Here is a 22,882-nt window from a genome sequence, read left to right as displayed (position 1 = left end):
ACAAAGTCACAAAGCTCAGCCACCAGGCATGCTGTGGCCTCATCAGGGATACTGTTCCTGACAGTTTGTAGTCCATCCTCATGTGGAATATAGGTGTAAAGCGCTTCTACATCCATGAGGGCCAGGATGGTGTTTTCAGGAAGATCACCAATGCATTGTAGTTTCCTCAGGAGGTCAGTGGTGTCTCGAAGATAGCTGGGAGTGCTGGTAGCATAGGGTCTGAGGAAAGAGTTCAAATAGGCAGGTAATCCTGCTATAAGAGTGCCAGTGCCTGAGATGATGGGTTTCAGAGTAGCAGCCATGTTAGCCTGCATTCGCAAAAAGAAAAGGAGGACTTGTGGCACCTCAGAGACTAACCAATTTATTGGAGCATAAGCTTTCGTGAGCTACAGCTCACTTCATCGGATCGATGAAGCGAGCTGTAGCTCATGAAAGCTTATGCTCCAATAAATTTGTTAGTCTCTAAGGTGCCACAAGTACTCCTTTTCTTTTTGTGAATGCAGACTAACACGGCTGCTACTTTGAAATTAATTTGAGCATCCGATTAAGTGAGTTGTTTGTTAATCTCTAAGGTGCCACAAGTACTCCTATTCTTTTTGAGATGATGGGGTGTCCAGGGTTTCCAGGTTTATGGGTCTTGGGTAGCAGATAGACTACCCCTGGTCAGGGCTCTGGGGGTGTGTGTCCATGTAGATTTGTTCCGGTGCTGAAGCAGGGAGTTTCGTAAGCAGATGGTGTCGTTTCTTTTGGTACTCCTCAGAGGGATCAGAGGATAGTGGTCTGTATAATGTGGTGTTGGAGAGTTGCTTGGCAGCCTCCTGTTCATAAACCTACCTGTTCATTATGACTACAGCACCTCTGACATCTTGTCAGCTCTCAGAGGCAAAGGAAGCCAAAGGGCAGCCTGCAGCGGGTTAATAACACTCAGATTTATACAATGTGCCACGCAACAGCTGCATTTTTGAGGCCTGTGGAGACTACATATCCCAACATGCCATGCATCCTGTGGAGACTCTATACCACCGCATGCAAGGCAGCGCTCTGATCTATTGGAGGAGAAAGGTGAGTGTCAGGAAAGGGAAATTCCGCTCGCTCTCTGTGAGGGACGCCTTGGCGCCTCCGCGAGGGGGAGCCGCAGAGCATGCTGGGAACTATAGTCCCTTGCTGTGGCTGAGGGGGCGGGGACGCGTCTCCTTCCCTGGTTAGAGGCGCGACACCACACGGTTACGCGCGCCTGGGACACGCAGCCAGAGTCACCCGCGCGGCTGCCCCGCGCGCTCCAGGGGCGGCAGCGGCGTCCCCTCTCCCTGCCGCCGACGGAGGCGGCGCGCGGGCGCGGCGAGGCCCGGCTCGCTCTGTATGGTTGGGGCGGTCTCTGAGCTGTGGGAAGCGGAGCCGGCGGCGCTGCCGGGATGGAGTGACCGGGAAGGTACTAGGGGAGCGGGAGCGGGGGCGGGCGGGGGACTCACGCGGCTCAGACTCAGCCCAGCCCGCGGCTCCTGTGGGAGAGGGGCGCTGCCCGCGGCTGGGGTGGCCGGACGGCGGCGTGGGCCACCGCGTGTTCGGGGGTGGGTAGGGGCGCGTGTCCCCCGCTGCGGGCCGCGGGGCTCCCTGCCGGGCGGGGATCCCTCGCCGCGTACTTGGCTGGCTCTGGACCGGGCTTTTCTGATGCCGGTGCCTGCCCGGCCTTCTCTCGGCAGCTTTGAAATGGGGCAGGGCGCTAGAGGGCTCAGCGCCTTTGCTGCGGCAGGGTGGCTCCTCCGCCCGTGCGGCATCGCTGGGGGCGTTGTAATGGGGCTGCTCGTCCGCCTGGGAGCGTCTGACTCGGAGCGCTCCTCGACTCCCCCCTGGCCTTCAAAGGCTCTGGGAAATGGGAGTGGGTTTTCTTTAAACTTGAAAAATAACCTGCTGTGCGTGTGTTGTTAACACCTGTCGTCTCCAACAACATCCATTTCTGTAGAGTTTCTGCTTTAATTTGAAATAAATCTCTAGCGGTTATGGTTGCAAAGATCACCTTCAACATATGAACCAATGAAGTCTCCTTTTCTCACATCTGTATACAGAGTGAAATTAATCATTCTTCAGAATCCAGCATGCAGTAAGGGAACTGACTAATCATTTCAATGTCCCATGCTCCTTGGTAGGCACTAGGGTTATTCCTTCTGTCTTAAAACAAGCACAATATGTACTGCTAGATGGGTGATCAGAATTTGCCTTAATCCTTTGCCAAATGCTGCAGAGGCTTCATGCTGTAGGACAGGGATGGGCAAACTATGGCCCCGGGGCTGTGTCCGGCCCTCCAGATGTTTTAATCTGGCCCTTGAGGTCCCGCTGGGGAGCGGGGTTTGGGGCTTGTCCTGCTCCGCACATCTCCCAGAAGCAGTGGCATGTCCCTCCTCCCCCTCATACATGTAGGGGCAGCCAAGAGGCTCCACAAACTACCCCCGCCCCAAGTGCCGCCCCCGCAGCTCCCATTGGCCAGGAACCACAGTCAATGGGAGCTGCAGGGGCGGCGTCTGCAGACAGGAAAGTCTGCCTGTCTGCGCTTCTGCATAGGAGCTGGGGAGAGGGACATGCTGCTGCTTCTGGGAGCTGCTTGAGGTAAGCGCCACTTGGAGCCTGCACCCCTGACCCAGCCCTGATCCCCCTTCTGCCCTCGTTCCCAGCCCGGAGCACCCTCCTGCCCCCCAACCCCTCATCCCCAGCCCCCCCCCCAGAGCCCACACCCCCAGCTGGAGCCATCACACACACACACCCTGAACCTCTGCCCCAGCCCGGAGCCCCCTCCCACACCCTGAACTCCTCATTTCTGGCCCCATCCCAGAGCCTGCACCCCAGGCTGGATCCCTCCCCCCCCCACCCCATCCCCCAATTTCGTGAGCATTCGTGGCTTGCCATACAATTTCCATACCCAGATGTGGCCCTCGTGCCAAAAAGTTTGCCCACCCCTGCTGTAGGAAGAGAGTGCTGTCACTCCTTATTGATGTGCCAGTAACAGATAGGACAGTAACTGAATTACTTCTGTTTCCCATCCTGAGATGAGATAATGGGGTGGAAATACCTCGCTTCTTTCACTGGCAGTCGTTTGAGTTACTAAATAATGGTGGTGTTGGGGTCTTTGAGAGGAAGCAATGTTAGTACAGCCATTGAGGAGGTAGAGAACCCTATTTCACCATAAGAAGTTAATCACTTCAGACTTATTCTGTTAATTTTCTTTCATTCCAATGTAATTTCCTGTTAAGGTGGCTGATTCTGGTTTGGGAGCCCTTATGATGAGCTCCAGTAAGGTTTTGTGCATTCTTCATTGAAATGTAATAACTTCTAATTAATAGTACATGCTGTACTAAGAATACTACCCTAGAGCTTCAAAATGTTGTCTTACATGAGAACTTTATATTATACTGGGGCTTGCTAGCAGGAGCACCAGGCAGAGGTACAACTCTTACATTAAGTGCGGTGTCATTGAAGAATTATTACACGTGGGATATTACATCAAATTTGTATTACACAATGTATATGAATAGTTAAAGCAAGTTGTTATTCTAAGGAAATAACTGACCTGTCCAAAATTGCAACATAAGTACATTGAGAAAGTGTTACTCCTACAGAATGGTCTGCTGGTTCAGCGTTTCTCAAATGCCGCCACCATGGCCACATGTGGCCACCAGTGGAATTTTGCTGCCACGACAGCCTCCTGGGAGGGGAGGAGGCAAAGCAGTGGCCCCTCCCTGCAGCACCGAGCTGTTGCTCCTGGATGAGCCACCTTAGTGTTTGCTGGCACTAGCAGCAGGGATCGGTATCCTGCACTGCACAGCCTCCTAGGGAGCTCCGGGTAGTGCCTCTGGAGACACATGGGTTGGTGTGTGTGGCACCAGAGGAACCTGGGACTCAGAAGGTGGCCGTGGAGTTCCTGACCCACTTTCCCAGGGATGGAGGGGCTCGGGCTTCAGCCCCAGGGCAGCCACCAGCAAGAGTTGGTGCCTGCACTGAGGCCAACAAAAAATGTGTTGTGAGAACCCCAGTCTATGCAAGTCTATTTCTAAGACTGAGGGAACTCTCACTTTGTAGTGGCAGCCAGGATGCTCTCAGGAGAGAGTCATTGTTTGTAGAATTAACTATCACTGAAGATCAGACTGAGAGCAGGTCTACACTTGAAATGCTGTATCAGCTTAGCTGAGCTGCTGTATCGCTCTAATGAAGATGCTCTATGCTGACAGGAGAGAGCTGTCCTGTTGGCATAGTTAATTCACCTCTGCAAGGAGTGGTAGTTATATCGGGGGGAGAAATTTAGCTGTTTACACCGGCATTTAGGTTAGTATAACTGTCGCTCAGGAGTGTGGATTATTCACACCCCGAGTGATGTAGTTATATTGAAGTAATTCTGTAGTGTGGACCTGCCTTGTCTGCATTAGGAGTATGTCCTCACTAGAAATGCTGAAGCTGCACCACTGTAGCACTTCAGTGTAGAGACTACAGTGGTGGAGGGGGCTGTAGTTAATACACCTCCCCGAGAGGCCATACAAGGTCAGTGGAAGAGTTCTTTCATCAGCTGAGCTCTGTCTGCCTTGGGGGTTAGGTCAGCTTAACTGTGTCACTGAGGGGTGTGGATTTTTCACATCCCTGAGCGATGTAGCTAGGTCAACCTAACATTTTAGTGTAGGCCTGGCCTAGAAAGGTTTTGCCAGCATAGTTATACTGGTGAACACCCCTAGTGTAGATTCATAGATATTAAGGTCAGAAGGGACCATTCGGATCATCTAGTCTGACCTTCTGCACAATGCAGGCCACAGAATCTCACCCACCCACTCTTGTGATAAACCTCTCACCTATGTCTGAGCTATTGAAGTCCTCAAATCATGGTTTAAAGACTTCAAGGAGCAGAGAATCCTCCAGCAAGTGACCCATGTCCCATGCTACAGAGGAAGGCGAAAAACCTCCAGGAACTCTTCCAATCTGCTCTGGAGGAAAATTCCTTCCCAACCCCAAATATGGCGATCAGCTGAACCCTGAGCTTATGGGCAAGATTCACCAGCCAGATACCCAGGAAAGAATTTTCTGTAGTAACTCAGATCCCACACCATCTAACATCCCATCACAGGCCACTGGGCCTATTTACCATAAATATTTAAAGATCAATTAATTGCCAAAATCATGTTATCCCATCATATCATCTCTTCCATAAACTTATCGAGTTTAATCTTAAAGCCAGATAAGTCTTTTGCCCCCACTACTTCCTTTGGAAGGCTATTCCAAAACTTCACTCCTCTGATGGTTAGAAACCTTTGTGTAATTTCAAGTCTAAACTTTCTGATGACCAGTTTATATCCATTTGTTCTTGTGTCCACATTGGTACTGAGCTTAAATAATTCCTCTCCCTCTCCGGTATTTATCCCTCTGATATATTTGTAGAGAGCAATCGTATCTCCCCTCAACCTTCTTTTGGTTAGGCTAAACAAGCCAAGCTCCTTGAGTCTCCTTTCATAAGACAGGTTTTCCATTCCTCAGATCATCCTAGTAGCCCTTCTCTGTACCAGTTCCAGTTTGAATTCATCCTTCTTAAACATGGGAGACCAGAACTGCACACAGTATTCCAGGTGAGGTCTCCCCAGTGCCTTGTATAACGGTACTAAAACCTCCTTATCTCTACTGGAAACACCTTGCCTGATGCATCCCAAGACCGCATTAGCTTTTTTCACAGCCATATCACATTGGCGGCTCATAGTCATCCTGTGATCAATCAGTACTCCAAGGTCCTTCTCCTCCTCCGTTACTTCTAATTGATGCGTCCCTAGCTTATAACTAAAATTCTTGTTGTTAATCCCTAAATGCATGACAATACACTTCTCACTATTAAATTTCATCGTATTACTGTTACTCTCAGTTTATGAGGTTATCCAGATCTTCCTGTATGATATCCCGGTCTCTCTCTAAATTGGCAGTATCTCCCAGCTTTGTATCATTCGCACACTTTGTTAGCGCACGCCCACTTTTTGTGTCGAGGTCAGTAATAAGATTGGTCCCAAAACCGATCCCTGAGGAACTCCACTGGTAACCTCCCTCCAGCCTGACAGTTCACCTTTCAGTAGGACCCGCTGTAGTCTCCCTGTTAACCAATTCCTTATCCACCTTTCAATGTTCATATTGATCCCCATCTTTTCCAATTTAACTAAACTCACCATGTGGCACGGTATCAAACCCCTTACTGAAATCTAGGTAAATTAGATCCACTGCGTTTCCTTTGTCTAAAAAATCTGTTACTTTCTCAAAGAAGATCAGGTTGGTTTGACACGATCTACCTTTTGTAAAACCATGTTGTATTTTTTCCCCATTTACCATTGACCTCAGTGTCCTTACCTACTTTCTCCTTCAGAATTTTTTTCCAAGACCTTGCATACTACAGATGTTAAACTAACAGGCCTGTAGTTACTCAGATCACTTTTTTTTTCCTTTCTTAAAAATAGGAACTGTGTTAGCAATTCTCCAATCATACGGTACAACCCCTGAGTTTACAGATTCATTAAACGTTCTTGCTAATGGGCTTGCAATTTCATGTGCCAATTCCTTTAATATTCTTGGATAAAGATTATCTGGGCCCCCCGATTTAGTCCCATTAAGCTGTTCGAGTTTCGCTTCTACCTCAGATATGGTAATATCTATCTCCATATCCTCATTCCCATTTGTCGTGCTACCATTATCCCTAAGATCCTCATTAGCCTTATTAAAGACTGAGGCAAAGTATTTGTTCAGATATTGGGCCATGCCTAGAGTATCCTTGACCTCCACTCCATCCTCAATGTTTAGCGGTCCCGCTTCTTCTTATTTATATGTCTGTAGAACCTTTTACTATTGGTTTTAATTCCCTTTGCAAGGTCCAACTCTACTTGACTTTTAGCCTGTCTCGCTTTATCCCTACGTGTTCTGACCTCAATAAGGTAGCTTTCCTTGCTGATCCCTCCCATCTTCCGCTCCCTGTATGCTTTCTGCTTTTTCTTAATCACCTCTCTGAGATGCTTGCTCATCCAGCTTGGTCTACAACTCCTGCCTATGAATTTTTCCCCTTTCTTGGGATGCAGGCTTGTGATAGCTTCTGCAGCTTTGACATAAAGTCATCCCAGGCCTCCTGTGCCTTTAGATCCATAAGTTCTTCAGTCCAATCCACTTCCCTAACTAATTCCTTAATTTTTGAAAGTCAGCCCTTTTGAAATAAAAAACCCTAGTCACAGATTTATTTTTGTTTATCCTTCTGTTCAGTATAACTGTGCTGGCCTAGAAAGGTTTTGCCAGCATAGTTATACTGGTGAACACCCCTAGTGTAGACACAGTTTATACCTGCAAAAGAACTGTACCACTTCCCTGATTGAACTAAGGTATATCAATGAAAGGACTTTTTTGCTAGAGTAACTGCATCTACTCCAGGACTTTTGCCAGCTAGCCCTATGTATTAGGGATGTACGTTTCCCCCGTTCCCTCCCAATTCCTAACTGTCATAGCTGTGCCCGCAAAACTTTTAAGTGTATATTAGGCCTGAAACTGAGCCTAAGTAGGCCACTTCCAGAGTTTGTTGCAAGACTGATTAGTTCATGCAAGCCTTCATGGAAGTGGAATAGCTCTGGATGAGTCCTTTAGGAAATATACCCACCTAGATTTTATTCCTTCTAAGGCTTGGCCTACACGTAAGATTAATGTCAGCATAGCTGTGTTGGTCAGGGGTATGAAAATAAACCTTACCCCTGACTGGCATAACAATGCTGACAAAACACCCAGTATAGTTGCAGCTATGTCAATGGAACAGGGCTGCTGATGACATGGCTAACATCATTTGAGGTGGTAGGAGTTTTTCTGTCAGTGTAGGAACCCTACTACTCCTGCATCTACTTTAATGGGGTATGTGACACAGCTATGCTGGCCTAGGCTCTATCATGTAAACATACCCTGAGTAGAGCTGTCCAGTGATTAAAAAAAATTAATATTTTTAAACAATAACAATACCTTTTATTTAAATATTTTAGGATGTTTTCCACTTTTTCAAATATATTGATTTCAGTTACAACACAGAATACAAAATGTACAGTGCTCACTTTATATTTATTTTTAATTATAAATATGTGCACTATAAAAAAACAAACAGTATTTTTCAACTAATACAAGTACGGTAGTGCAACCTCTTTATCATGAAAGATGAACTTACAAATATAGAATTATGTACAAAAAAAAGCTGCATTCAAAAATAAAACAATGTAAAACTTTAGACCCTACAAGTCCACTCAGTACTACTTCTTGTTCAGCCAGTTGCTCAGACAAACAAGTTTGTTTACATTTACAGGAGATAATGCTGCTTGCTTCTTGTTCACAATGTCACCTGAAAGCGAGAACAGGTGTTCGCATGGCACTGTTGTAGCCGGTGTTGCAAGATATTTACATGCCAGATGTGCTAAAGATTCATATGTCCCTTCATGCTTCAACCACCATTTCAGAGTACATGCGTCCATGCTGATGATGGGTTTTGATTGATAACAATCCAAAGCAGTATGGACCGACGCATGTTCATTTTCATCGTCGGAGGCAAATGCCACCAGCAGAAGGTTGATTTTCCTATTTGTTGGTTTGGGTTCTGTAGTTTCTGTATCAGTGTGTTGCTCTTTTAAGACTTCTGAAAGCATGGTCCATACCTTGTCCCTCTCAGATTTTGGAAAGCATTTCAGATTCTTAAACCTTGAGTCGAGTGCTGTAGCTATCTGTAGAAATCTCACATTGGTACTTTCTTTGTGTTTTGTCAAATCTGCAATGAAAGTGTTCTTAAAATGAACAACGTGCTGAGTCATCATCCAAAACTACTATAGCATGAAATATATGGCAGAATGCAGGTAAAATAAAACAGGAGACATACCATTCTCCCCCAAGGAGTTCATTCACATGTTTAATTAATGCATTATTTTTTTAACTAGTGTCATCAGCATGGACGCATGTCCTCTAGAATGGTGGCCGAAGCATGAAGGGGCATATGAATGTTTAGCATATCTGGCACGTGGATACCTTGCAATGCCAGCTACAAAAGTCTTATGCGAATGCCTGTTCTCACTTTCTGGTGACATTTTAAATAAGAAGTGGGCAGCATTATCTGCCATAAATACAAACAAACTTGTTTGTCTTAACGATTGGCCGAATGAGAAGTAAGACTGAGTGGACTTATAGGCTCTAAAGTTTTTTTGCATTGTTTTGTTTTTGAGTGCAGTTATGTAAGAAAAAAATCTACATTTACAACTTTCATGACAAAGATTGCACTACAGTACTTGTGTGAGGTGAATTGAAAAATACTTTTTAATCATTTTTACAGTGCAAATATTAGTAATCAAAAATAATATAAAGTGAGCAGTGTACAGTTTGTATTCTGTTATAATTGAAATCAATATATTTGAAAATGTAGAAAAACATCCAAAAATATTTAATAAATTTCAATTGGTATTCTATTGTTTAACAGTGCGATTAAAACCAATTAATTGCAATTAATTTTTTTGAGTTAATAGCATGAGTTAACTAATTAATCAACAGCCCTAAACCCGAGTAAAGGTCTTAAATCTGTTGCTACAGGAAATGAGGTTTCACAATTTTGTTCCTTTATTGTCAGGGGATTATTGCTGTTTCTAGACGGTGTGTAAATGGTGGTGAGATGCTGATATGGTGAGCTCCTTAGAAAGATACAATTCTGCCTACAAAACTGGAGTATCTAAGTGTCTGGATTGAAGAAGCCAGCAGGGGAAAGAAACGTGGACTGGAATTAATGTAGACTAATTCTGTGCTTGCTGGAATTGAATCTCTTTTGAGAGTTCTTTTCTTCTAGGTTCTTTCAGACTATTTGTTAATTATTCTAACCTCAAATATACTGTGACTAGTTTGAAACTTGTCTAAAAGTTTCTCTTGTGAATCAAATTGAGTTTAATAAGCTTGTATTTGTTTACAATGGCTTATTTTCAATGGGTAGATTGGATGATAGAGTAACTCTTCACTGAACGTCCTCCCGCTTAACGTTGTTTCAAAGTTACGTCGCTGCTCCATTAGGGAACATGCTCTTTTAAAGTTGTGCAATGCTCCCTTATAATGTTGTTTTGGCTGCCTGCTCTGTTCACTGCTTGTAGGATTCTGTGGAAGAGCAGCAACTTTACAAGGGAGCATTGCACAAGTTCCTCTTCTCCTCCTCCTCCCCCTCCCTCCTAGTGCTTCCCCCACCGCCAAACAGCTGTTTGGCGATGCTTAGGACTTTCTGAGAGGAAAGGGAAGGAGCGGGGAAGTGCCGTGTCTCCGCTCCTCCCCCTCCCTCCCGGAAAGTCCTAAGCGTGCTCTGTGGAGGAGGTGGAGTGGGGGTTGGAAGAGGCAAGCCTGGAGTGGAGTGGGGATGGGAAGAGGCAGGCCTGGAGCATCTCCCGGCAAAGTCAGCTCCTGTTCTTCTAGAGGGAAGCTGCCGCTGCTGCTGTGCAAGGTGCTTCCTAGCGTCCTTGCCTGTATCATCGTCTGCAGCGGGCTGTGCCTGTGTGGGGTAAGCCAGGGGCACCTCCCAACCACAGTACAGTACTGTACAGTATATAATGTCTTTTGTCTGCCCCAAAAAATTTCCTTGGAACCTAACCCCCAGCATTTACATTAAATCTTATGGGAAGATTGGATTTGTTTAACATTGGTTCACTTAAAGTTGCATTTTTCAGGAACATAACTACAGCATTAAGAGAGGAATTACTGTACTTAAACATGTCTATTGTGGAAGCACTTTCTAGTTAGGCCAGTTTAAAGTTCTAAGAACAATCCTAGACTGTAGGATGTTGATTTTAATTTTTTTTTTTTTTTTTTTGATCCAATGTGGGTATAAACTCCTAAAGCTCTGAGGTAGCAAGTGGCTCCACATCCTGTGTTTGCTGCGAAGCTTGTACCGTGTCAAAGATTTGACAAGAATGCTAGAGAGACATCCCTTTTAGTATAATTGAAGGGAGATGAACTAGAAGTTCTACAACCATTGACTAATGGAAAAAAAACTTAAGGGGATTAGGTGAGCATACCACTGGTCCTCCTTGTCACCATTCCTGTTAATCAAACACTAACCTACATGCACAGAATAGGTGCTCTGAGTAGTGTATTCTCTCATCACTAATTATTCTAGTCTGTTTTTCTAATCATTAAACCTCTATAGTCAAGGGTCTGTAAGCATTTGTATTGTTAGAGCTTGCCTACTCACAAGTTTTACTGATCTAGTTGAAGTGGTAGACTCCCTGCCACCAAGCCCTGTAACTGTTTTTTCTTAAAGCATTCCATAAGTGCTTGCTAAAAGACTATTCAGCTCTGCTGATTTAAAGAAAAATGTCATTTATTTTTGATTAAAATGGATTACTGCACAAGAAACTATCTGCTTAAATAAAATCTTGTAGTCCCAGGAGTTACTTTTCATGTTATGGTGCTTGCATTGGCCCAATAGATTGTAACTATTTGAGTTAACTACACAAACTAAAATTTTTAGTAAAGAGTTTCAGGGTGGATTTGATTTAAATCAAATTGATTTAAATCACTGGTCAGGAAGACGCAGTTTAATCCTGGATTTCTACATGAAAGTGCATTCTTGTTGGTTGTTATAACCTTAATACATTTTCTTCACAAATCAGATTGATGTAGGTTTCATTTTTAGGAGGTACACACTATACCTTTATTTTGAAAACTGTTCAGATTAGTTTTACAGCTATATCAGAAAATGAATGATTGTTTGGTTATTTCATTTACCAAAGGTAATTGAAGCAGATATTTATGAAGTCATTGGGAGGTTAACTTATTGAACTGGAGATAGTTCATCATGAATATTTGGAGGACTTTCTTGCCATGCTGTATTAGGAGGAGAACATCACCAGGCAGACGTTTAAATTGTTACTACGCATCCGATGAAGTGGGTATTCACCCACAAAAGCTCATGCTCCAATATGTCCGTTAGTCTATAATGTGCCACAGGACTCTTAGACGCTATTGCATGGTTAGTGCAATTGCTCTAAAACAAGGCTGAAAAATCTGTAATTGAGAAAGCTACAAACCCTTAAACAGTTCTGAAAAGTCTTAGAGTAGACAGATTAGAGGTTTGCTAATAAGAAATGAAACATCTCATGTCTATTGTTCATTAAAGGGAGATTGCTTGAAATCTTGTCTCTTTCCAAAAATGAGTTGAAGTAGTCTTGGGTCCTAAACTTGCCTCTGAGTCTCCTTGCCATGTTTGTAGTCTTACGATCATATTTTAAAATATGTTCCCTGTTAATATGCAAGATAATTACAGAAGGAGGAGAAACTGGCAAGATGGGGAAACAAACTGACTGCGCAAAATGCTGTCTAATGGACTAAATAAAAATTGGGAAAAAAAAGAAATGATCTGTAATCTTCCTTTTGTTTTGGGAGCTATTTCTAACAAAAAAGTTTTTTAAAAAATTAGCCCATGTAACTTTTTAAATCCATGAAGATCGTCTCTCCAACACAGGATAAAGGCATAATGTGGGGCAATGTGGGAAACTTGTGTTGTCCTATACACCATTCCTGTTTTGAGGATTTTTGCTTCCATTTCTGTCAGAACCTTTAAGGACTAAATTCACTTCATAAGAAAAGTTGTGCCTGTTACATGTAGGTAGCTCATCATTACAAAGCTTTATACATGCATTCAGTTCTATCTATTAAAAACCATCCAGCTGCCCTCCATAACACCATTTTTATAACACTATATAAAGGGCTGAGTAGAAATGTATTTTTGTCTTAATTTCAAGTACAGGGCTTCCCTCTCCCTGGGTCCTGCCTTTTAGCATTATGGCTTACCCCTGACAATGGAGCCCCAGCAGGAAAATGTATGTAACACATAAATACCAAGAAGTGGGAGACTTTACCAATAAGGTTTCAAGCATTTTTTTAACTATGGTTTCCTCTAACTTAATCTCTTCTTCCTGTTGTCTTCCTTCCTTTCCCTAACCTCCCACAAACTGTCAGGCCTACAGTAGATTATATCACACAAATGAAGAGAACAGACTTAGGGGCAGGTCTACGCTACAGCCGGGATCGATGCTCTGAGATTGATCCACCAGCAGCTGATTTAGCGGGTCTAGTAAAGACCCGCCAAGTCGACTGCAGATCGCTCTCCAGTTGACCCCTGTCCTCTATCCCTGACGAGAAGGGTAAGGTAAGCCAACGGGAGATTTTCTCCTGTCGACCTCCCGTGGTGTAGGACCTATTCACGTACCTGGAGCTATTCACATAGCTGGAGTTGTGTAGCTTAGGTCAACTTACAGCGGTAGTATAGACATAACCTGAGAACATCCTTTGGGACATAACTTTTATAATCTACCCTGCTGCTTTAATGGCATCTGGATATTTTGAGCAAGTGTTTTGGTTTGTCCACTATATTTGGTAGGGTTTCAAGCGAAATCTGAGCTTTGCAGAATGGCCTGTATATTCATTCTGCATTTGTTCTGAGAATAATCTTGTTGTTTTTTTAACACAATTTCTACAGCTCGTTTGCAGGGTTCGTAGTTTATTCAATCTGAAAATTCTTTTTTATTCAGAACTCCAGAAAACAGCATTTCAAGTAAATTGGCATCACTCTAAGAAAGTGGTTTTCAAACTTTTTAGGCTGCATACCTCTTTCCAAATATTGTAGTTTACCACATACCCACATCTGACATAAGGTCATAATATACCTATGATTAGATTGTCAAGTCTTACTAAATAAAATGTATTGTCCGCCATTACCGGATTTTTCTCGTCTACCTCCTGATGAGAGCTCTTGTACCCATAGAGGTATACGTACCCCAGTTTGAAAACCACTGCCTAAGAATAAGTGGACTCTTTCTGAATAAAATGTATTTTGTAGCTAATTTATCACCTTGTTCAGGAAAAGGTAGGATGTGTTATGTGCAGTTTTAGGGAACAAATCCTCTCAATATCTTGACTACTATGGAGAGTAGGTTTTTATCAACACATCCATAAAGTATTAGTAGAAATAGTAATTGAAGTTGCTGATTACTACAGCCATAAGGTTAGAAATACTAGAAAATCGTATTTTTTTAAAAAAGTAATAGCTTAATACTGCACTTGAATCAAATGTGGGTAACCAAAAAAAAAAAAAAAAGCAAAACTCAGCATTCTCTATGCATTGTAAATTTGAATCTGAGTATTTGAATTAAATACAGATTTTCTGATATGGAGCTTCTCTGTAAAATTGACAGGAAATTCTTTTGTGGTTTTTATTACAAGATGAAAGTTCAAATGTATGAAAAACTTAAATTTGTTCATAGTATAAAAGGAAAGCTGGAATATTTTCTGCGCCATAAGTGGTGTCAGTGAAGGACATGAAGTCCTAATGTCTACAGTAGACCATATGTATTAGTGTGTGGCTCATGTGCATTTTAAAGGCTTACATGCATGCTGGCAATGGTGATACTTCTGCTGTGATTATGCTGAGATAGTTTGCTGACGTATTTAGCGAATATTGTTTCTTCCAACTTTGCTTTTTTTTTTTTTCCTGTTTGCAGATGTTTGTAGTTTCTACTGTAGGAGAAGGGGGCAAACCAGTTAAAAATAGGAAACAAAAAGTATAGCAACGAAGATGGATGAACAAGCCCTTCTAGGGCTAAACCCAAATGCAGATGCAGACTTCAGGCAAAGGGTAAGTTTGTTTTCCTCCATATTAGAGATGGCAGCCAGTTACTATGCAACTGTCCAATATCCTGTTGATTTGTCTGATTATTTAGATAACTGAAGTAAAGAGAACGTAATGGGAATGTTTAATTGTATTGTCATTATGTATGCATGCTAGATGCAGTCCTTCATTTTACATACATACTATTTTACCATTTACTATATAAATACTGCCATGCTAAGCATGGCTTTACTCACTGTAGTTCATCCTTGTTTTTCATTCAGTAGATTACATTTAAAACTCATTGTTTCTGTTGAACACTTATGAGGTAGACTGTGGCTTATGTACTATTAGTGTGTAGTTTAAACTAGTTACATAACAGCACTCTTCAAGAATATGGTTCAATATTAATCAGAATTTAAATATAAACTCCATTTCTCAGACTCCTTTTTCAGCTTTTAATTGTTGTACACGTTATCTTAAGTTATATTGTTTAAAGTTTAGTACATTTTTAAATACAGCTATGTGTGGCTCTCAACACAAACTTAAAACCTTCTTTTACAGCACTTTTAACCTAAAATCAACAAATGCTGGGTCACATAAAATTTTCATTAAGCTGCAGCTCATTTCTCCCTGACCACTATAAGATGTACAGTAACTCCTCACTTAATGTCCTCCTGTTTAACGTTGTTTCAAAGTTACGTCGATAGTCAATTAGGGAACATGCTTGTTTAAAGTTGTGCATGCTCCCTTATAGCGTTGTTTGGCTGCCTGCTCTGTCTACTGCTTGTAAGATTCTGTGGAAGAGCAGCAACTTTACAAGGGAGCATTGCACAAGTTCCTCTTTTCCACCTCCTCTCCCTCCCTCCCAGCACTTCACTGCCGCCAAACAGCTGTTTGGCGGCGCTTAGGACTTTCTAGGAGGGAGGGGGGAGGAGCAGGGATGGAGAAGGGAAAGTCCTCCCAGAAAGTCCTAAGTGCTGTCAAACAGCTGTTTGGTAGCATTTGACTTTCTGGCAGGGGGAAGGAGTGGGGATGCGGCGTGCTCTGGAGAGGAGGTGGCTTGGGGGTGGGAAGAGGTGGGCCTTGGAGTGGAGCGGGGATGGGAAGGAGGCGGGCCTGGAGCATCCCCCGGCAAAGTTGGTGCCTGTTCTTCTCCGGGGAAGCTGCTGCTGCTGCGAAGGTGCTTCCTAGCATCCTTGCCTGCAGCGGGCTGTGCCTGTGTGAGGTAAGCCAGGGGCACTTCCCAACTACAGTACAGTACTGTACTGTATAGTATATGCCCCAGAAAATTTCCTTGGAACCTAACCCCCTGCATTTACATTAAATCTTATGGGAAAATTGGATTAGTTTAACATCGTTTCACTTAAAGTTGCATTTTTCAGGAACATAACTACAACGTTAAGTGAGGAGTTACTGTATTGCTTTGGTGCTCCTAGCTGGTAGGAAAAGCCATTGCAGCATGACAAGTTTCAAAGCCTACGAGACAACTCAAGAGATGTTATCCGAAGTGTGTGCATGGCTGTGATTGTGCAGCTTCCCAGATCATAGGAGTATGATGTAGTAAAATCTCATTTTGTGGTCAAATTAGTGATAGAAAGGTAAGGGAGGTGTCAGTTGATTCGTAAACATCTATGGAATAATAACTTCAGTGGTGCCGTCGTCTGTGATGTGGCAGGGGGCATTCACTCCTCCCCTCTCACCAAAGGCTCCCCGCTTCAGGCCCTCTGGTGGAAATTTTGATAAGTGTTGTCAGAAGCGGATCAAGTTGAGTGTCATTTGAAAGCCCTTTCTCCCGCAAACACATTACCAAACATGACAAACCTAGAACAATTTAGCTATGTATTTGAGAACATGTTTAAAAATAATTGTTTTTGTAATTATACTTTAATACAGGGATGAATTGCTTGCATAAGAAAATACACTGATCTTTGGTAATACTAGAGAAGTTAGACTTGACATGTAGTACTGAAAACATTTATTCATCTAAGTCCCCATCAGTGTCCACTCCATTTAGGGCTCCACCGCTAGACGTGTTGTCATGCTGATTCTTGTCCATGCTGCTCTTGCCTGTCTCTGTACAAGGCAGGCTGCTGGCCAAACATCTGCAAGGTAGTGAGCATGGGCTTTGCACATGAGCATTTGATTAGCTGAAGTATTGATTCAAGAGTGCATTGTGTTTCACATATAACTGGTGTGATCAGTCCATCCTCCAAGACCCATCCATGCCTGAAAAGGAGGGTGGTTTTGGACGTGGTCAGTCATCCTGGAGCCATTCCATTGCTTGATAATTTGTCGTCTTGATAGCATATATAAATGTTCCCCTCGTTGGTGTCAATTTTCTCAGTTTGTGAGCTTCTTTGAAAACATCATATTGTTGGTCATCATATTGTTGGTCTTCAAAATAGTAAACTTGGCATGTGAATGCCTCCAGTGCACCTAAAAGATCATCAGTGACTGTTTCAGCTGTTCTGAGCACCTTCAGAGCAAGGAGAGAGTCTTCAGAGGCTGAATCCAGTGCTTTCCAGTAAGATAATCTGGTCTTTCCAGCCAACCTTCTGGTAGTGTCACATCCTGAAAGTGTGTGGAAACCTGGCAGTGCAGTGTCTTTTAATGGTCTGAGTGATAGGAACACATCTGTGAGGGATATACGGTGATTCTGTTCCCTGACAGTAGGCACAGAAACAATCTTGCGGAAATCTTGGGTAGTGTCTTTCAGAGAACACTGGGACATCAGTGTCTTGTGCAAAAATTTGGAGTTTAGTAGCACCTCTTTGTTGCATTGATGGCATGCAAAATAAATATAGTGTCAGTCTTCTTTCGGGAACTATGAAGAAACTCCACTGAATGGTGTGAGGCAGCAGCTTCATTACGCTATGCCACAGTGAAATTCTTTGAGCAATTGTTCACATGCTATAGTTTTTTCCTGCAAGGTATGCAGTTAACTTCCCCTTTGTGTGAGTACAAGACAAGAGTTTCTTCATTGTGACATAGGAGATGTTCATGGAGTCAATTATTTTTTATTGGACAGGTACAATACCATGGAGTTTCTCCTTTCTGATAAATTTTAAATGGCCTTCTGCATGTGTGTCAAATGCAAGGTAGATATCATCATAGGTCTAGTATTTTCTCAGCAGTCTCATAATGCAGTGTTTGGACAAATCTCGGCAGGTGTTAAGTTTCTGGTTTGTCAAGAGCCTGTACCTCAGCCATAGCATTTATCATTGCTATGCTGAAAAGTCATTGAGAGCATACATGGAACGCGTGGAACTGATCTTGCAAGTCCTGTGCCCTTTGGGAAGTGACTTCACACATCAGTATGCTTTTCAGAGAAGACACGTAGGCAGCATTTTTGAAGGGCATCGAGTGTTCAGGTGTATGCTTCTATAGCAGTTGCAGCTTTCTCCCTACTAGAATTTGGTTCACAGTATTGTTGCTGTACAAAATCTCCCAGATCTCAAGGATACTAGTGCCATCAATGAAAGAGCCAGTTGCACATATCTCTGCAAAGAATGTGTACAGTTTGCTAGGACATAGAATCCACATAGAATTGAACAGGCCTGTAAAGGCTCATGTCTAGTGTCTCAACACATTTTGATTCAGTTTTGCAGATGTATTTGTTCATGTGTTCAAGGTGTGTAAGGAATGTTAACTGAATTGAGGGATCAGTGGGGCTAGCAAGTATGATTGACAGGAGGAGCATACATGGGTTGTGCACTCTGACATCCTGTGTAGTGGCAAGTTAAAGGGTGGCTGTCTTGGAATGTACCTTTCTCCTGAAATGGTTTTCTGTCCTGGGTGTTGGGATCATTTGAGGGTATGTCTTCCATCTCTTCAGCTAAAGCTATACTCTGATTTTTCACCTCAGTAGTGCATCCCACTTTTGCACAATAACCAAGTGAGGTCAAGGTACTTCATTGAAAACTGGACTTCTTGGCTTCAGAATTTTTGGACCTTGATAAGAGAGTGAGTCATGAGGTCAGGAACCTCCTTAAAGGAACAGTTCTTTTGCTGGTCCTGACAATGCTTAAGGGGGACTAGTCCCCACTAATATGCTCCTGATAGCAGACCATAACAGTAACATGAAAGGTACCTTTGCTATTTGCTGGATCTTCAAGGAAGTCTAAGTTATTGGCAGCACAAAATATAAACCTACCTTTTGACAAGATCTGGCAGAATGTACAATCCTTCATTCCGTTACATGTGTCCAAGAGCCTCATTTGCAATTGCAGTCTCCCGGTGGAGTACTTTGTCGTCAGTGGAGGAGCCAATGCTGCGCAGAAGCTGCACAATTTTTTACTGGTTTTGGAATGAATTGTTAAATCAACAGCCAATTGTAGTGGTGGATTACACACATGCTGCACAGTTGTTGTGTATGTGTTGGAAACCTGCCTTTCACTCAAGCACTTGTACATGAGGCATTGCGATAAAATGGCAGCCTTCTGCTGTACCTGCTCACTGTCACACTTGGTGCAGTCACTATAACCACCAATGAACCACTTAAGAAATTGTACAGGTCACACAGTATTATTTTTTCAGGTTCGACGTCAGCCATGAATCCTTGAAACTCCCACATACTACAGGACAAAATTCTTTTTAGTAAAAATTTAGCAGCCACAGACAGTTTTCATGTTACCTTTGACAGCTCTTTCTTCCGCTCTTGATAGCACTATGGCTTTTGCTGCTTTTAAAGATATTCACTGTGATTCATTTCCACAGATAAGATTGCTAAAAACTGGTCCATATCCCAGAGTGATCTTCAATAAGTGCTTTAAGAGCCTTTCTGCTAAGCATTTGTTCCCCTTTTAATCCTGTTCAGAGCGCATATTTCTGTGTACTAAGCCTCTGCATTGGCCATCACCACCACCTTCCCACCCATGAGAGCAGGGGCGGGCAAACTTTTTGGTTTGAGGGCCACATTGGGTTTCCAGAATTGTATGGAGGGCCTGCCCCCTATCTGCCTCCTCCAGCTTCTCTCCCTGCCCCATTCAACTCCCCCATCCCCTAACTGTCCCCGGCCACCCCATTGAACCCCCCTCTCCTTCCTGACTGCCCCCCCTGGAACCCCTGCCCCCATTCAACCCTCCTGTTTCCCACCGTCTGACCGCCCTGCCCCCTATCCACACCCCTGCCCCCGACCACCACCCTGAACTCCCGTGCCCTCTATCCAACCCCCTCTGCTCCCTGCCCCCTTACTGCGCTGCCGGGAGCACCGGTGGCTGGCGGCGCTGCAGCCGTGCCGCCTGACTGGAGCCAGCCAGACCACTGCGCAGCACAGAGCACTGGGTCAGGCCGTGGCTCTGCAGCTGCGCTGCCTGGCTGCCCAGAGCATTGCACCAGTAGCTCAGTGAGCTGAGGCTGCACGGGAGGGGGAACAGTAGTGGAGGGCCTGGGGGCTAGCCTCCTGAGCCAGGAGCTCAGGTGCCGGGCCGGAGGGACCCGCGGGCCATAGTTTGCCCACCTCTGCATTAGAGCCTCTGTGAGGCAATTTATGAACTCCAGATGAGTTGCATAGTTTGCAGTAGTAAAATCAGTATTTGTTTCTGTTATTTTTACCTTTCGATGCAACATTTTACATATGTTCTCAGTGTATCACTGGATGTGATATAGTGTCGTGTGAGGGCATCTTTTGAGTCAGTGTTCCCCTTTACTTTCCATGCAACATTCTTGCTAAGAGATAACTGCTTCCTACAGGTTTCAGAGTGGTAGCCGTGTTAGTCTGTATCAGCAAAAAGAACAAGGAGTACTTGTGGCACCTTAGAGACTAACAAATTTATTTAAGTATAAGCTTTTGTGAGCTAAACCCCACTTCATCGGAGGCATGTTAGTCTCTAAGGTGCCACAAGTACTCCTCTTTCTTTCTGCTTCATACAGTTTTTCACCTGTCTCATGTATTCAAACTGTGTTTCATGGATGCTTTTGGCTTACTGCAGAAGTAGGTGTTCTTCTCGAAATGCATGCATTGGGACCTAGAATAAGGCAAATCTTGGTCACAGCTGGCACTTGTCCTGGCATCTTGATCTTTTCCTGATGCCCAAAATACTTCCTCTCCAACCTTGCCAAATTCAGGTTATGGGTGCATTTCTTATAGCATATAAGGTGCCACAGAGTGTTGTGTTTAAGTCCTCTGCAGTGGCATTCTCCAAAGATTCAGCTACTAGTATTACTAGTCTCCCATTGATGCCTAAAAATGGTCAAAACCAAAGTAAAAACAAGGAGCTTTAATAAAATACTTTGGGATTATAATTATATTATGTAAATAAGTGCGTACCATTTGCAGATGGATTCCCGTAATTTCTGGCTGGATGCTGGCATCTTAACCAGCCTTGTTACAACTTTTTGGGGCATAATAAAGCTGATGATCAGTACCAGTAAACAGTTTTTTTTGCTGATGTCAGATCATCTTGAAGCATTCCTTCCATTTATAATCATCTATAACAATAAAACAATCAGTTATGTTCTGAACATTAACTGATAAGAGTCAATTGAGGGCCACAGTTTAATTTTGCGAGGGCTGCATGTTTGATGTGACACTGTTAAACTACAAATAAAAATGTAAAATAGTAATGTTGATTTTTTTAAAAACATTTTCTTGATTATATATCTACATAGTTGTTCTGTGTTTGTACATGTTTGTGTTTATGGGAGAAGGGGCTTTCAAATGATACTCAACTTCAGCCATTTCTGATGACACAGTATTATCAAAATTTCCATCAAGCAGAGAACTTGGAGCTGGGGCCGTGGGCAGCAAGTCCCCCTGCCCAACACTACAGGGTGACACCAGGGAATTTATAATTCTGGAGCTTTTATGAATCAAATGACACCTCCCTTACCTTTTGATCATGAACTTGCTTGGAATTACACATGCTTTACCTGGTCCTTGGCAATTCTAAATAAAATGTTTTGGGATGATTGCAGGCATTGGCCTATTTTGAACAGCTGAAGATCTCCCAAGATTCTTGGCAGGTCTGTGCAGAAGCATTAGCCCAAAGGATATACAGGTAATAAACTATTTTTATGGATTTATAGTTATTCTCAAAAGTATTCTGAACGCTGTGCTTCTTTATGGCTTTTTTTTGTTGCTAATCAGATTGTATAAATGGGTTTGATTTATAATAAATCTGTTTTAATGTGTGCACATAACTACTTTTTTAGTGTTTTTGTAACTGACCCTTTCTGTCATCGATTTATAACTCTCCTATAACTGGCTCCATGCTGAAGCTACACATAGTGTAAGATTTCCACTTAGAAGCAGACTTGTTATTAAAGTTGGTCCAAATTATTTGGCAGTTTGACATAGCTGTTTTAAAAACACACAAAAAATGAGTAGTCTCAGTGCTCTTCTATAATCAGGGCTGCATTTTTTTTTTTTTTTTTAATGGGGAAAATGCCATTTTATATATCAAAATGGCAATTTTCATAGGGAAATTAAATCTTCATACACACATTTTTACCAAATTCAGCCAAACAATGCTTTGAAGCATTAGCAATGTTTCATTATGTACTTGGAGAAACAAAATTTCCACTCCTTAGGTTGTTGGAGTTTTACTTGAAAAATTCCAAGGCTTACTGAAGGCTACAGCAAGCCAGTGGTGAGTGGGCGCCAACAACACCTTATTTTAAACCCACTTGTGTGCTGAGAATAGGCCACACTGTTTCTCATGAAATTATTACTGCACCCTTAGTATGCAGCAGCAGATATGTATATATATTTTAACTAAACACCTCTGTTTTAGATTTTAAATTAATGAATTAATGTATCCGCAGAACTGAGGTTAGGGGTTAATAAATGTCTCGTTACGATGAAATAGCTTATGGTGGCTTATTACTTCTGTATGCCACTTCTAGTAACGTCCAGTGATCTGAGGCTTAGAAGAGCATGCAATGGTTGTTAAAAACAAACTCTGAAAAATTGGCATTTTGAGACTAAATTTGCCAAATATAGACTGACATTTTTCAGCAACAGATGGCCAAACAAGATCCTTCAGAGGGTACCTGTAAAGATAAATATGGTCAGAACACTTAATTATATACCACAATTAACCAGGTTGAGGGACATTTAACATGTTAATTTAAAACATTAAATTGGGTGTTTTTTGTTTGATGTCTAGACACAAACTGACTGCCAGATCTTGCTCAGTGGGATTACTGAACATGCTTTGTGCAGTTGACTTTCTTATACCACTGAACTCTGCTAGACTGAGGGCAAGATGCAGCAAATCCTGTGGTATATGTTACGCTCCT

General features: G+C 43.0%; 1 protein-coding gene across 5 annotated transcripts in view; it reads left to right on the top strand.

Annotated features, from left to right (window-relative positions):
• Positions 1–1,151: 1,151 nt before the first annotated feature.
• XPOT (exportin for tRNA) overlaps positions 1,152–22,882 on the top strand; it is a 61,785-nt gene continuing 40,054 nt past the window's right edge. The window contains exons 1-4 of one of the 5 annotated variants that reach the window (XM_037887394.2): positions 1,184–1,429; positions 12,991–13,180; positions 14,532–14,665; positions 21,557–21,639. In XM_037887394.2, coding sequence (XP_037743322.1) covers positions 14,606–14,665; positions 21,557–21,639 — 143 coding nt within the window. In that variant the 5' untranslated portion in view covers positions 1,184–1,429; positions 12,991–13,180; positions 14,532–14,605. Of the gene's footprint in view, positions 1,430–2,063; positions 2,141–12,990; positions 13,181–14,531; positions 14,666–21,556; positions 21,640–22,882 lie in introns of all 5 variants that reach the window. The other 4 variants (XM_043548481.1, XM_043548486.1, XM_037887403.2 and 1 more) reach the window with 4 other exon arrangements.

This window comes from Chelonia mydas, chromosome 1 (assembly GCF_015237465.2).
Source record: "Chelonia mydas isolate rCheMyd1 chromosome 1, rCheMyd1.pri.v2, whole genome shotgun sequence".
NCBI classification, from domain to species: domain Eukaryota; kingdom Metazoa; phylum Chordata; order Testudines; family Cheloniidae; genus Chelonia; species Chelonia mydas.
Note: the sequence above shows the minus strand (reverse complement) of the source record. Positions and strands in the feature narration are given on the sequence as shown.